The sequence below is a fragment of the Pteropus medius genome, unplaced genomic scaffold (genome assembly GCF_902729225.1).
Source record: "Pteropus medius unplaced genomic scaffold, Ma_sr-lr_union100, whole genome shotgun sequence".
Lineage (NCBI taxonomy): Eukaryota > Metazoa > Chordata > Mammalia > Chiroptera > Pteropodidae > Pteropus > Pteropus medius.
Genome location: NW_024340849.1, coordinates 39,495,310 through 39,511,295, shown reverse-complemented (window position 1 = coordinate 39,511,295; position 15,986 = coordinate 39,495,310). Strand labels below are relative to the sequence as shown.

The following is a 15,986-nucleotide window of genomic DNA, read 5'->3' as shown; positions in this document are numbered from 1 at the left end:
ACCCCCCCGCCTTGTTAAAAAAGACTAAAAGATACGAAATTCCCAACATGAATGTCACACTTAGTACAGCAGAGACACTAGGACTTAATAAAAGACTGATCTCATCGTAGCCACCTAGTTTCAGCAGCCGGGATCGCATCCCTAGTCTCACTTCCTCCAGCCCCAGCTCCAGGCCGGCCCGACAAAAGTTCCTTGCCCCGCCCCTTTCCTCACAGCCAATGGGGCGTGCCGCACCACCGGTAGGCAACTCAGGGAGCCGCCCCTCCGTCGCCCCAGACAAGCTGGGCATCTACTCCCCTTTCATGGGCCAAGCGCATGCGCGCTCGCCGTGGGCCCCAGAGAGACGCTTAGGGATCAATTTTTCTTTCCTTTCTTTCTTGGGTCGCGCGATTCTCCAATACCCTTCCCACCCTACTGTTGCTGAGGACCCCTCTCCGAGTCACTCAGAGAAGGTGCTGCTCGGACCCTGGGTGCGTCAGTACCCGGATGTGGAGCCGCTCTCGCCCGGCGGGGACTCTGTGGCTGGGCGGAGCGCGGCGGCGTGCGTGGGGGCAGAGGGAAGGGGGCCCCTGGGCCGGGGCGCTCACCGGACGCCGGGAGGTACCACCGCTGCCCACGGGGGAAGAGGCGGCCCCGGCCCTCGGGCGCCCACCCCGGAGCGAGCGGCCAGAGGAGAACACAGGCCGGCACTTAAGCTTGCCCCCCGCGGCCGTCGCCGTCCCCCCCGGGCTAGCCTCCCTCGGCCCCCCGCGCTCCCCGCGCTCCCGGCCGGGGGAGAGCGTGGTTACCTGGCGGCCGTCGCTGTAGCCCGGCCGGGGAGTCCGGAGGAAGCGGAGGAGTCCCCGCCCGCGACCCTCCCCCTTCTGCCCGCCCGCCGCCGCCGCCGCGGCCTCAGAGCCGCTGCCGTCCGGCCTCCAGTCCGAGCGGGGGGCGCGGCGGCGGCGGCGGCGAGGGCTGGGCAGCGGCTGTGGGCTCGGCGGGGTTCGCGCCGCCGCCCCCGTGAGTTATTCCCACGTCCCCCGGGGCTCGCTGCCGCCCCCGCCGGCGCCGAGAGTCCGGCCCGGGCCCAACTCCCTCACGGGCCCCCCGGCGGCGGCGGCGGCGGCGGCGGCGGCGGCGGAGCCCACCGCTCGGGCCCCGATGAGTAACTCCCGGAATAACCGGGTGATGGTGGAAGGGGTCGGCGCCCGGGTAGTGCGCGGCCCGGACTGGAAGTGGGGGAAGCAGGACGGCGGCGAGGGCCATGTGGGCACGGTCCGGAGCTTCGAGAGCCCCGAGGAGGTGGTGGTGGTGTGGGACAACGGCACCGCCGCTAACTACCGCTGCTCCGGGGCCTACGACCTGCGCATCCTGGACAGCGCGCCCACCGGTAAGCCGCGGCCACTGGCCCGGGGCCTGCGCGCGAAGGGGGTTAGAGGCGAGGCTGGGGTGGGTGTCGGGCCGCTTGGGAGAAGCCCTCGGTGGGACGCCTCTCTTGCAGCACCGGGCTAGAGTGAGCGGAAAGGGCAAGAACCAAAGGGAATTATATGTTCAAGATCTGGTAAACAAAAACTTGCGGAAAAGACCCTCCTCTTCCTCCCAATCCCCAAGGGAAATGATGGCAGCACCATCACCAGGATGCTTTCAAGCCTGGAAGGCACAAAGTCCTGGGAAGACAACAGACAATTCCCCTCCTCCTCTTCCTCTAAGAAAGGGGTATGGAGATACCGGTCTAATAAGCCATTGAAATTAATCAGCCACCAAGTGGTAACTGACTGAAGGGAGGCTCGCCTTGCCATGTGTTTTTAGTTGACTAGTTACAGTTGCCGAGGGGCCCTTGTACCTCAGATTTGTTGAGATATCTGTGTTCCCCTTGCCCCACATATAAAGACTTGGAATTCAGTAGCTGATGCTACTAGGGACCCAGTGGAATGATTTTTCATCTAAATTGTTTACCAATAGAGCGAAAACAGTCTAAGCTGTTGATTCTATTCTTTGTGTATGATACTTTTGCCAAGTGGAAGATAGGCATAGGGGATACCTGATATATATTTTGTTAACATCTCATATGTAAGACTAAATCAGAGACGTTAACACAGCAATGAGTCAGTGCTCTGTTGATTAACAAAATTTCAGGAATCTATTATCGACTCTAGAATTCTTATATAATATGAAATGAAGGCCCACGCTCACAAAATAAAGATATAATTTATTTTAATCAAATTTACTTTCACATAGATTTATCCTTAGTACTCTATTCAGTAGAAAATAGTTTGACAAAGCCTAACAAATCCTAAAATGGGCACGTAGTTATTGTTAGCAATGAAAGGGAAATGAATACAAGCCAACTCAGATTTTAAATAGGTAATTCATAAAATTGTGTTTCTTACTTGCATTTTAAACATTGAAAAAGACCAAAAGATTCAACAGTACGAAGTGGGATGGCCATTGTTAGCAGTTTCTTGTGTGTTCTTACACAATACTCTATTCATTGCAAGCATATATGTTAACATTCTATAAATCTGCCACCCTTTTAAAGCACCACTGGTAATAAACTATATTTTCTTCTTGCACTTTTGCTTCTTAATAATACATAATGGTGATTGTTCCATGTTAGTACCTTATTCTTTCATAGCTGTATAGTATTCCAGTGACCGGATACAGTATTGCTTTTTTTATGGGCATTTATATTGTTTCAGGTCTTATTTACAGTGTTGCAGTGAGTAAATCCTTGTACCTGTGTCCTTGCGTATATGTGTTGAGTACCTTTGAAGTGGAATTGCATAAAAGGGTACACATACCTAATATTTTGATAGATGTTGACTAGTAGCAAAATGTCTCTCCTAAGACATTTTACCAGTTTACACCCCTCACAACACTGTATGGGGCATATACCTGTTCCTGTATACTCTTAAAATATTATCATGCTAGCTCAAGCTAAGTTTGACCACAACCCAGTAATTCAGAGACATCTTGGGATCAGTAATTCTAGGTTTATGGAGAAATTAAATATCTTTCCAGGGTAAAGGTAAGGTGTAACGAGGCCTGTATTACAGCAACTTTTTAATGGATATTAATGTTGCCTACGTTTTGTAGTATGGAGTATATCTGTCATATAAATAGTTTCATTATCTTATATAAAGCAGGTGTTTTTCAGAGGTAACTGTTTTAAAATCTTAGTTAATTTACAAGATGATTTTATACATTAATTTGTTGCGTGTAGCAATTCATCTTGGTCATCTGATTCTTTTAGCAATGATTTTAAAAGCACGTTTAGATGCAGGGTAGCTAGCCTTCTTATGAAATGTGGGAACAGATCATAAGCTCTTGGCTCTGGTTTTGCCCCAGGACTATAATACTACTTTCAGTGTTTTTGTTTTCTTTTTTAAAAACAGTATTTAATAATTGATGTCTCCTGGCATTTTATTACATTCTCGAGATTTACTAAATATTATATTTATGATATATAGTACTCGATATTTGTTTACATAATAATTAAGAATAAAATTGAACTTTTCATTATGAAATAATTTCAGGCTTACAAAAATTTACAGAACTGGTAAAAAGAGTTCCCTTTGGCCTTTCAGCCATTTTCTTCAAATGTTAACATCTTACAAAGTACAATTATTGAAACCAGAAAAATGACATTAATACAATATTCTTTTTTTTTAATACGATGCAGTTAACTGATCTATAGACCTTATTCAAATTTCACCAGTTGTCCCTCTAATTTCCTTTTTCTGATCCAGGATCCCATCTAGGATCACACATTGCATTTAGTTGTCATTCAGTCTCTTCCATTCTGGGCTGAGTCCTCAGTCTTTGTCTTTCATGACCTTGACATTGTCTAGTAATTTTATAGACTATCCCTCAACTGTCTAATGTTTTGTCATGATTAAATTCAGATTATGCATTTTGGGCAAGAATACCACAGATGTGATGTTTTGCACTAAGAAGTGCATCATATTAGGAGGTAGAGGCTACTCATATGTCTCATTAATGAGGGTGTTAACTTGGCTAAATCACCAGCATTTTTACCTACCATTCCTTTGCACCATCAGTGCAGTGCCAACATAAACACAAATGTAATTTTCGTATTGTTATAAAAACACTTTTGGCCTCATGAAGCCCCTGAAAGGGTCTTGGAGACTACCCTAGGGGTTTAAGAATCACACTTTGAAAATTACTGCCCTAGGTAGAATCTCTCATTGCGCATCAAGAGGCTTGAATAGGAATGTTTGCAGCAGTGTTGTATATAAAAGCAAAAAATTAGAAAAAACTTAAAGGTGCATCAACAGGAGAATGAAAAACAAACTGAATTTATACAGTGGAGTTCTGTACAGAAGAGAAAATCAATGTTAAACAAATAAAGCAAGAAAATAGTTTCTTGGAAAAGAACACCTACTGTGTTAAAGTGCAAAACAATACCATTCATTGTTTAGGGCAGGATTGCTCAGATTTGTCACAATTGCTGTTTTGGACTGATTAGATAATTCTTTGTTTTATAGGGGGCTGTCTGATGCATTATAGGCCAGCATCCTTGGCCTCTACCCACTGGTCATAGTCATGATAATCCAGAATATTTCTAGACATTACCAAGTATCCCTTGGAGAGTAAAATTGCCCCCAGTACTCTTTGGTTAAAGGATGTGGTTGAAACTCATTGGTTTAGGGATATGTACATTTGTGGTAAAAGTTACCAAAAAAGTAATAATAAATGCTAAATTCCAGGGAGTGGATATTTTTATGTTGAAGGAAGTGGAATGCAGTTGATGGTAGTACCCCAGGGGCTATAACTATTTTGGAAATGTTTTATGTCTTAAACTAGGTTGTGGGTATATTTTTATGCCTTTTTGTGTGCTTGACATATTTTCTAGTTAATTTTAAAAATTCTTACAATATTACCAGAAGGACAAACTGAGATTGTCTGACTGTTCATTCTTTTTTCCTCACATTATATGAAGAGAAAATTTATTGCAGTATGTTTGGGAATTGAGAAATGGGTAACCTTTAAAATAAAAGTCTATGAAATGCACCTGAGAGTTAAGAATTATGGGGTGGTTGGGTTATTGTGAAACTTTCTAATTGCATGTTGGAGAGTTTGTCAGAGTTGATGTAGGGTCTAATATTTTGCCATATAAGCTTTCTTTTTTTCCCTTAGGTGACACATAAGTTCGAATTTATGGTCTAGCATAGTCAAACCTTGAAAAGAGGAGCATTTGGTATATATTTTGAATGATATAATTTCTACCTTATGTCTAGGTATATTTGGTTAATTTGTAGTGAGCAAGAAGATGGTGCAGGTATAAGTTATTGTTGAATTAGGTAGGAGTTAATTTTGGGGAGTCTGTAATTGAATAGATATAGTTGACCTTTTATTAGATACTGATTGTATAAGATTTGGGGAGAAATATGTTTTTACTTAATGCTTGTTTTGTGGACACTTGACTATAGTGCTGTATTGTTACCAGAGAAAGTGGAGAAAATGAATTTGGGTTTCCTAATAAGAGTTCTTTATCAAAAAAAAAAAAAGTTCTTTCTATCCTCCTGGGTATGAATAACAAAAAGTTTGGGGTATAGATGATTAGGTTTATTCAAAAGTAGCTTCCAGTATTGTTGGTCCAGGCTGTTTTGGGGGGCAGTTCTTTTTACTTTTCTTTCACCCCTAGCAAAGGGTGCTTCCTGGGTGCTTCTAACAAACTCCTCAGATGTTAGTATTCAGTTGAAGATCTGAAAGTGCTTACTCAGGATGAAAAATAAAATGGATTAATAACCTTCAGCTTTTCCTTTCTAAGGCCCCTATTTTTCTTTTGACCTCTTTCTAGAACTATAAGATAAAAGAGTATTGTTAGGAAACAAAGCCTTAGGAAAACACAGGACTCATGGGAACAGTGGGGAAGAGAATGCCAGACTTGCTAAGGAGGAAATATTGTGAGATGTTTCTTACTAATAGCATCTGTAAGGAAAACTTGATTTTCCTATATAGATCCTATCTTTTTTAAAGACATGTGAAATGTCTTTCCCTTTTTATCTCCATCTGTTAAAACAATTTTAAATGATAAAAGTCCACCTGGTTTTAATGCTCACTGAAGATTGCAGCTTGGTTGCACTGAGAACCTCAAGAAATCAACTAGTAACCTTTCTATCAGTACTTCTCAAACTTTAGTAAGCACACAGATTACTTGGGGACCTTTAAAAATGCAGATTCTGATTCAGAAGGTATGGGATTCAACCAGAGTACTAACAAGCTCCCAGGTGATACAGATGTTGCTGGCTCATGGACAGCTTGAATAGCAGGATGCTCAGTGACTGCTTGTCTACTTAGATGCCCAGGCTCTCTGTTGTCTCCTTTTCTCCTTAGCTGATTCCAAGCCTTGATTGTCTGTAGTAGATGTCTTTGGATTTTTTTTTTAGAAATTGACTAACATTATTGAGTGGGAAAAGAGTGTGTACAACTGAAATGAAAGAACACGAAATAGTATGTATGTATTTGTTGGTATCTTAATATGTTTTCTGGTTTTATATTTTACTGCCTTATCCCTCTGTTTGGATTAGATATTTCTTTTTGGATGTGTTTCTACAGAGCTACCTACCAGAGGCAGTGTGATTCCAGGGCACTCTATGCTTCTGTCTATTGCCAGAGATATGCTGTGTTTTGATTGTCTTTTGCACTAGATTATTAGTTTGTGGGTAAGGAAAGAGTGTGTGTGTGTGTGTGTGTGTGTGTGTGTGTGTGTGTGTGTTCATTCCCTGTATCTCTGTTTCCTAGCAAAGCCATGGCTCTGAATGAATATTTTCTGAATAAAATGCTCTTTTCAAAAAGTTTTTGACTCATTTGATCTGAGGTTAGATTGCTCTTAGACTGAAAAAAGGAAACCGAGGATTTCTTAATCAAAGAGATTAAGAAATTTGTCAAGTCACAAAGCTGGTAAATGGCAGATGTAGGGATGAACAAGTTCATTGCTTTTCCCTATCATTCTCTCTTCCACTTATAGTAGTTCAGAAATGATCACTATTTGTACTACTTTTCCTGAGAGAAAATTGGTTAAGAAATTTAAATAATTTATGCTAGTCTGTGGTATGGTCATTTAACTTATTTATTGTAACACTGATGTGGACATTAATAGTTTTTCTCTGTGTGTGTATATGATGTCTAACAGGTAGTTTATTATATGTAATTACATTTAGCCTCCTGTAAGAAAACATATCAGTCCTGTGAAAGAGTTTTTGTGTCAAAGCAAGTAATTGAGCTGCACATGAGGCTATCAGATTTTCCAGCTGGTCAGCCTTTACTATCATGGTATTGCATTTTGATTTTATTGGGGTTCTTAATCTTTTATGTTTTCTTTGTTCCAGAGTGGGTCAATGTCCTAGTCATCCTGTACTCTTGAAGCCAAGCTGTGCCCTTGGCAGAAGATATGACGGTTTTCATATCTCCTGAACTATCAGATCTTACCCAATTTTCAAATTAGTGAAATCTTACCTTGTTTATAAAGCTGCTTTTGTTTTATGAGAAAAAATTAGCCCATTAATATTTATGTTTGTATGTGTGTGGTGAGGGGCAACATAGATAATTATGTTACTGGGTGTGGGAGAAATATTTCAGTTAAAAGCTAGGAGCCAGTTAGCTGGCTTTTTCCTTTATTATGAAATAAATGGATTAGATTAAATATAAATTTTCCTCTAGCTATGCACTATGAGGCTAGGCTGGGATTTTGTACACAATATTTGTCCTTTGCCAGCTGTATCCCTGTTGGCTTCACCAGTAGGGATGCTAGAAGGAGGCTGGAAGGCTGCAGGGAGAGAAGGGACTTGCTCTTTCCCATTTTGCTTGCCCTTCTTGTTGGTAACATCTCAGCTGGCAGGATTTCAGTATCAGTATTTGATTCCAGTTTGCTTATTTCCAGAAACAGCATTGATGTGCCCCTGACTCAGTGACCCCAGCACTAGTCAGTCAGTCAAAACCACTCCTTAAAGGTCTGGATCCCAGGCTGCCTCTTACATTTTAATAATTTTATTTTTTACAACCCACCCCCGCCCCATTTCTAGAGGTGGTAGATTGGTGTGGTTTCTGTCTCCTAACTGGACCCTGATGAATAAATGTACTTACCAAATCTCGATCTTATTTTTCTATCCCATTTACCAGTTAAGTAAAAAATTTTATTGAAATTTAGCTGGTAATTTTCTCTTTTTTGATGCTAATAATTTCTTACAAATGAAGGTGTTTCATTTTTATATTTCGAATAAATGAATTCAGAATCCGCTGAATTTAAAATGAAGTAAAATATTTTAAAGATGGAGAAATGAGAGTTTATTGGTGAATCAGATCATTTCAGCATTAAAGACCATGTAATGATAGAGACATCTCTAGGCATCATTTTTTCATTGCTCGTTCTAGTTCCTTTTGGACAGCCTTTATTTTCTCATTTATTGTCAGACATCATCTTTACTTGTAAGGTACCAGTGAAATGGGTATAATTTAAAAAAAAATCTAAAGAGTATTACTACTAACAGCTATTTTTCATCACATAAAAGAAGTGCAATTTTAATTAAAAAATATGGAACTTATTCTTAATTTTGACTCTTAGGTATTGTCTCAAGATAATCAACAACAGTTGTTTTGTATTACTAGAATTTACTCCACAGAGCCACTTAACTAGGCACCAGAAAGCCGCAGCATATCTTTATTTGTCAGAGGTGAGCAACAGTGTTAGGCCCTCATACTCTCAAACTCCCACTCACCCTCAGTTCAACTTGTGTTCCATGTGTGACAGGTGATTTTTTATAGGGACCCACTGAGGGTGCTAATGTCAACTAATTTACAATTAATAAAACCTAATTTTATTCTTAGATTTTTAAGAAAAAAAGTAAATCTGAAAAAGTAAAAGTTTTAGTGGAAGTCCACAACCCTTTATTCAGAATGCTTGGGATCAAGTTTATAAACTTTTGGATTTTAGAACCATAATGTGGTATGTTTGCCATATATTGCTTAACACCCTCTTTGAGGTCCACAGTAGCACCTTGCAATCAAATACATTAATATTTCTGCAGCGAAGCATATGAATAATTATACTAAAGAGCTAAATAAAGACTACGTAATGTATATAGCATCTTGTTTGTTCAGATCAGGGTTTACCACTAAGTAAGTTTGCTGCTAATTTACAAAAAGACTTCAGGGTTTTTAGGTTTTGGAATTACAGATGAGAGATTGTGGATTTGTATTTTCTCTTGCATTTCAAGACAGCACATTCTGTATCTCTTGGGTCATGTGCCTTACTTTGGAAACCATTACTTTAAGTCACCAAGTAGGAGCTTACACATTATAAGTACCGGTAGGAAAATGGCTTTTTTAGAGCATTCTTCCTCATAAACCTATTTCTTCACTCACTTTCATATGTCCTCACATCATTTCGCTTGTCTCTTTTACCACCATGTCTGGATTACAAGGATTGAACCATCTCCTCAGGTGGAACTAGAAACACAGCAACAGTTTTTATCTTTGTATGCTCCTAGATTAGCTCTATGTAGAGTAAATAGGTTTTTGTGAAATAGGTGGTACCTAAATTGTCTATAAAATTTTGTTTCTGAGGGAAAGTGGGTTCTGAGTTGTTAAACAATTGGCTTATAAATGAACTTGTAGAATACTAGATAGGTTGGGGTTTAAATTAGTGAGAGAGATAATGGGACACAGCAGATAGACATTCATTTTTTGTTTTAGAATATTTTTTTTTTAAGCACATTTGTAGATATTTGCTTTGGTTGGAATGAGTATTTGGTTTTCTCCTCGGGTGGATTTATCTTCTTGATAATTTTGTTCCTAAAAAGCAAGAAATAGGGCAGAAACTCTTTAATATTTAAAAAAACTATTTGAATTTTGAGAGTTTTGGTTATGGTGCCTTGCTTACCCCTCTCCTTTAGTCTCTTCATGAAGTAGTGGATATGCACTAGCTTAGTAGGGAAATCAAGATATTCATTCTAGATTTTATTAAGTAGGCCTGTTAACTAGGGGAATGGACTAACATTTACTGAGCTCCATCTATATGTCAGGCAGTATGATAAGTATTTAACATACTTTATCTTATTTAAGCCTTCTAAAAATTTTATTTGATAAATCTTTCATTTTACTGATGAGAAAACAGGCTATGAGAAATGAACTTAGTTGCGCAAGATTTTACAAGTAATAAATTGATGGTGGAGATGCAAATCCAGATTTGTTAGTCTTTTTTTTTTCTTCCTCACTTTATAATATTAGTCTCTTTGAGCCTTAATTCTTCACTTATAAAATGAAGTTGGATTAGGTTAAGGTACACAGACAAGTGTTTTGCTTCTAAAATGAAATAATGAATTTTACCAGTTAGCAGGGGAAAAAATTTTAAGTAGATAAAATTCTTAATTTTGTTTGACCTCATTTTCTACCGCTATGTAACAAGTACTAAAAATAACATATATTACTAAAATTGCTAATTGTATATCTAATTAGACAGCTTGTTTCATTTGTTTGGACTACGTTGGGAATGATTTTAATTTTATTGTGCAAGCTTGTAATAGAGTAGCAGAAACTGCAAAAATAGATGAGAGAATAACTTGCCTAACAGAAGAGATATGGAGTTGTAGATTTTGGGAGAGACACCTTCAAAGTCATTTTCTCAAAACTCATTAACAAGAGTTGGTTGGAAGTAAATGGTGTTTCATTCTACTACATTATTAAATTAACTGAAAAATAGATAATCTTTTCAATGTTTAAAATGTCTCCAAGGTTTATTTGAATATTAGATTAGGATTTAATAGCATATATTTTAAATCCAGTAGATTGCATGGGGAATATGATGCCCTAGATATGTAATTATTTTTTAGATAAGATCAGAACTAAGTAGGAAAAAAATCCAGCAGAGAGAAGAGCACAAGGCTTTGCAGACCTACCTGGGTTTGAATTTGAGCCTGTCACTTAGTAATGTCGTGTGACTTCAGGAAGTTTACTTCTTTGAGCCTCAATTTCTTTATCTATAAATGAGAATAATATCTTTCAGTATTGTTGGGGAGGTTAAATAAAATATATGTGAAACACCAAGCTTGGTACTAATAAGTAGAGGCTAATACTAATAATAATTCTATTTTCATTAATTTAGTATTTCTCAAAAGTAAGGAATGTGGAATATACCAACTAGGTGGCAGGGCACCAAGGCCTCACCCTCATTAAGGATTTCATGGAAAATAAGATGCATACGCTAGTTGGTTAACCCTTCTTTAATCTCTAAACATTTTGTCACGTTGATTTGGAGTTAAAGTTGAATGAATCCATAAATCAGAAATAAGACTTTTTGGTTGGTTGAATGACGTCAACAAACAATTATGCCTCAATAAATAATTACATTTAAATACTCGTTCATGACTTATAAGTTATTTTTAATGTTAGGTGAAATCTTTTAATTAGGGCAAAAATTTAGAGGATTCGGCATTATTCTAGTCTACTAGGGATGTTTATTTTTATTTTAAAAAGAAAAAAATTTTTTACATAACATTTAAATATCCAAGCAGATAAATATTTAATACATACCTGTGAACCCATCTAGAAACAAAGAATTACTAATATATTTGAAATATTATGTACGTCTTCCCAATTTCATTCTTTTCCTTCCTCTCATGTGGTAACCACTCTCTGGAAATTAGTTATTCCCATGGGTTTCTTTACATTTACGCTATGTTTTTATATCTGTAAACAGTATACGTGCTTTATTTGCAACATTTTATATCCTTGTATAATTAAAAAATTCATTATAGTGGTAGGATCCATCCATGTAGAATTGTGTGGCCATTCATTTTAGGTATCCTATTGTGTACGTTACATATTTTTCCATTCTCTTGTTAATGAACAATTATATTGTTTATTTTTATTTTTGCTATTATATAAAATGATGGTTTAGATATTCTTGTTCCATGTTGAAGTGTATAGTGAACTGCTTGTAGTGAGAACTTTAGTTCTCTCCCTTTCAGTCATCTTTTCATCTAGAAATTCAACATTTTACTTACATAAATCAGTGCTTTGTGAATTTGAGCTGTTTTCATTGGCTGTTTTAACTTCTGATTATTGATCTTGACTAGCATGTTTTACTGTTCTCAAAAAATTTTCCAACAAAGAGACTTAAGTTATGTAAATTTTCTAAATTATTGAATTTAGGCGAGATGCCACTAAAACGTAGAGCAGATGGTCATTTGAGTATTAGTAGAATGAGTCAAAAGCTATCATCAGGTGGTTCATTTAACAGTGGCAGATGTCTTCATAAAGCTTAGCAAAGAGAAAAAACATTAACTCTTGAGAGTAACATGGTATTCTATAGGAAGGAAAAAAGCACTAATAGGTTTAGTTAGGGAATTAAGTTTTATGAAATGAAAATTTTAAGAAATAACTCTTGCCAGAACTAAGAGGTTTAGACTGGGAGGAAATGGTGTTAGATGAGAATAAATTGGGTGAAGGTAGTAAGGGGAAACAAAAAAGCTACCAGTGTGAGAGATCAGTAAAATTTTGGCCTTTTTTATGTAATGCCCTTTCTTCTGTTTTATGTTTTCTTTAAATACCAACTTTTGTTTTAAATCCAGTTAATTGCATTTTCATTAAAAATTCTTTAGTGCTCATTTTGGTAGTAGAGTGGGTTGCTTTGTTCCAATTCTCAGCGTTAGTCTGTTTCACAGCTGTTCAGTAGCTTTGTTGGCCTTTGAACTGTGGGAACCAAGAAAGGATTTGGATGTGCTTTTGTGTGCATTAATGGTTTTCCTGAAGTAGTCTTTAAAACTATGAATTGTAGAGGGGCCTTTTTTTTCTTAACCAGTTATCATTGTGGGTTTAAATGACTCCTTTTAAAGAAAGCCTGTACTTAGATTATGAGCTCATGAATGTTATTGTACTTTGAAGAATGTACATAGAGAAGAATACATACATCACTGAAAACTGGACTTTTTCGTTTTGGTCAGGAGGTTGGGATACATTTTTCCTGTGCTTTTCATCAACTTAACTCTCCTTTGAAGAGCTACACAGATATTTTAGGATAAACCTCTAAATATATAGTGGATACTAATTTGTTTAGTGTATTTTACTTTTTGTAATGACAAAGGAAACCTATTTTAGACCTTGTCAGAAACATAACTGTATGGGGACATTTACTATTACTGATATTTGATATTAATTATGTTTTTGGTTGTGGTGCTTTCCTGTAGTAAGACAGATTAGGTATGTGGTAATGAGAATTATACGTAGACAAGCTATATATTTTCTTTTCATAAGCATGGAAAAGCGCTGTGCAATGGTTAAAAGAAATAAAAGCTTCAAAGTAGTAGTTACATACCCTGTTGCTAAAGTAACTATTTGAAAGTTGGTTTCTGTAAATATTTGCTTAGAGTTCCTCGTGTTTTTGTTTTAGCTTTTATTTTAATTATAAGTGACATATATATCAGCATTTCTGATGCATACACTGCATATTAAATGCCCCTATTTACCCAGCTGCTTCCTAAAATTAATATACCCTCTGTAGAGAAAACTTGGAAAACTACAAAGGGTAACCCCATCAGCACATTTTGGGGGGTTATCTTTCTAGTTTTTCTGTGTACATTGATTATATGTATTGTATAATTTGTTTTACCAAAATGGTGTACTGTAATTATTTACAAGCTTTATAAAATAATATAGTTTACTATGTCAGTAACATTTCTTCTTCAACATGGTTTAGTAACTGCATAGAATTCCCCTGTATGAATTAGCATAGTTTACACATAAGTAGCCTCATATTTTTGACATCAGTCACGTTAAATTTTTGTTATTATTTACTACAAACAAATAAATGGTACTTGCATTGTCTTTTATGACCTAGCTTCAGATAAATGGTACTTGCATTGTCTTTTATGACCTAGCCTCAGAAGTCATATAGTGTCACTTCTACCATCTTCTGTTGATTAGGGCAGTTGCAAATGTTTACCTAGGTCTAGTGGGAAGAGGAAAATAACTTGTCTCTGGATAGTCATGTGTCATTGTCACATTGTCAGAAGACCACTGTGAGGGTGGACATAAGGATGGACATATTGGTGTGTTGCTCTTTGGAAAACATAATCTGCCACACCTTTTCTCTATTTTAAGTATACACTCAGTTTTCCAGGAATGTAACTGGTGTAAAATGCATATATAAAGCAGGAATAATATACCCGTATTCCAGTGTTAAAGTATGAATTTTTAAAAACTCATATTATGATTCTTGCCATTTCTCATTAATTACAGTTTTATGAAAATTTAAAATTCAGTTTAATAGCTTTGCATCAGACAGTATGACATTCCTTAAAAAATCTTTATTTTTTGATAGGTTTTAGAATTTACCTTAAAAAAATAACTATGTGAGCTAGAATAATTTCTTTGTGAACTTTTGCTGTTTGTGTTGAGAGATAATTAAAGGAATAATTACAGGGTTTTTTTTGAAATTAATATTATAAGGAATTGATTACATGTTGATTTAAAGCAAAATATCACAAATTCTTGATAACCTAAGGAGTGATAAGCCAGTTTATGGATTATTTGGTACTTTTTAAAAATCCTGATGTGATAAAAAAAGCCAGACCATTTTCTGAGTATTCATTGATACACGCAATAAGGAAGAACAGAACTTTCAAGTTTCATTCAGCCTTTTGATTTATGTTCTAAAAGACTGAGCATGTAATACTAGTGAATGCTTGTAGCTTTGAGTTGTGTAGCTATAAATCTGTGGTTTTTAATTTTAGTTTGCATTCTGTTTAGAATAGATTATATAGCCTTTGGCTGATGATAATTTTCACGATTGATGCAGTCAGACTTAATTATCATGGGATAGAATACATCATTATCAACTGATGAGAAGTGGTCGATGATCTGGTATGTGGGACTATCTTGCACGGTAGTTGTGTCCACTGCTCCTGTTTTGGTGTAAAAGCAATTAAAGGAACTGAGAAGACAGGTAGGAAGCCATAAGCTTTGGAGAAAAACCTGAGACGAAATGGTGAGAGAATGACCATGGAGAAGGCGAGTAATTTGCTAAAATGGGAATAATCCACACATTAATAATTGAATATTCTCTATATGCAGACTGTGGGAATTGAGAAGTTAAGTTCTTTGATGTCTGTATAAGTATTGCTGAATTTTTGTGGGATATATGATGATTTTGGTCAGCAAATTATTTAAATAGATGACTGGTACATTTAATAAATCTATATTAAGATGAAATATAAGTGCAATATAATTCTTTATAAATTAAGTGCAGTATACTTTATATTTTGCTTTAAAGTGTTTCAAAGTATATTTACCTCTATTATATCACTTTTGTCTCTATTATATCACTATTATACCACAGTGTCCCTTTCCTTATTGTGTTAGTCTGCTTGAGCCGCTATAACAAACTACTACACAGTGGATGGTTTAAACAACATGAATTTAATTTTCACAGTTCTGGAGGCTGGGAAGTTCAAGATTAAGGTGCTGGCCAAATCTGTTTCTTGATTTGGTGATGGCTCTCTTCATGGCTTGCAGACAGCTGCCTTTTTGCTGTGTCCTCACATGGCAGATAGAGACCTGGTCTCTCTTCCTCTTCTTATAAGGACATTAATCCCATCATGGGGGCCTACCCTTACTACCTCATTTAAATCTAATTGCCTCCCAAAGGCTTCAACATAGGAATTTTGGGAGGAATACATTCAGTCCATTATATATGAAGAGAATTATTTTCTCAATTTATAGATGAGAATATTGATCCCAGAGTAGTTTAAGCTGAACATTTTGAACATTTGAACATTTCCTAGCTAGTAAGTTATAGAACTAGTCTTAAATTACACATACTTGTTTTTACTATTTAATGAAATTATTTATTTATTTAAATAGTTTAAATATACAAATCAAATCATTTTATCTTATTTCCCAGCACGACTCTAAAATTTATCTCTGAGTCTCTGACTGTCATATATATTCCTGCCAAACAAAACTTCTCCTGGTTTATTGAACATACT

General features: G+C 37.1%; 1 protein-coding gene across 4 annotated transcripts in view; it reads left to right on the top strand.

Annotated features, from left to right (window-relative positions):
* Positions 1-350: 350 nt before the first annotated feature.
* The window catches only part of MIB1 (MIB E3 ubiquitin protein ligase 1), a 114,581-nt gene continuing 98,945 nt past the window's right edge, over positions 351-15,986 (top strand). For 2 of the 4 annotated variants that reach the window (XM_039844785.1, XM_039844793.1), the window contains exon 1: positions 1,019-1,369. In XM_039844785.1, coding sequence (XP_039700719.1) covers positions 1,141-1,369 — 229 coding nt within the window. In that variant the 5' untranslated portion in view covers positions 1,019-1,140. Of the gene's footprint in view, positions 471-1,016; positions 1,370-15,986 lie in introns of those variants that run through there. The other 2 variants (XM_039844801.1, XM_039844810.1) reach the window with 2 other exon arrangements.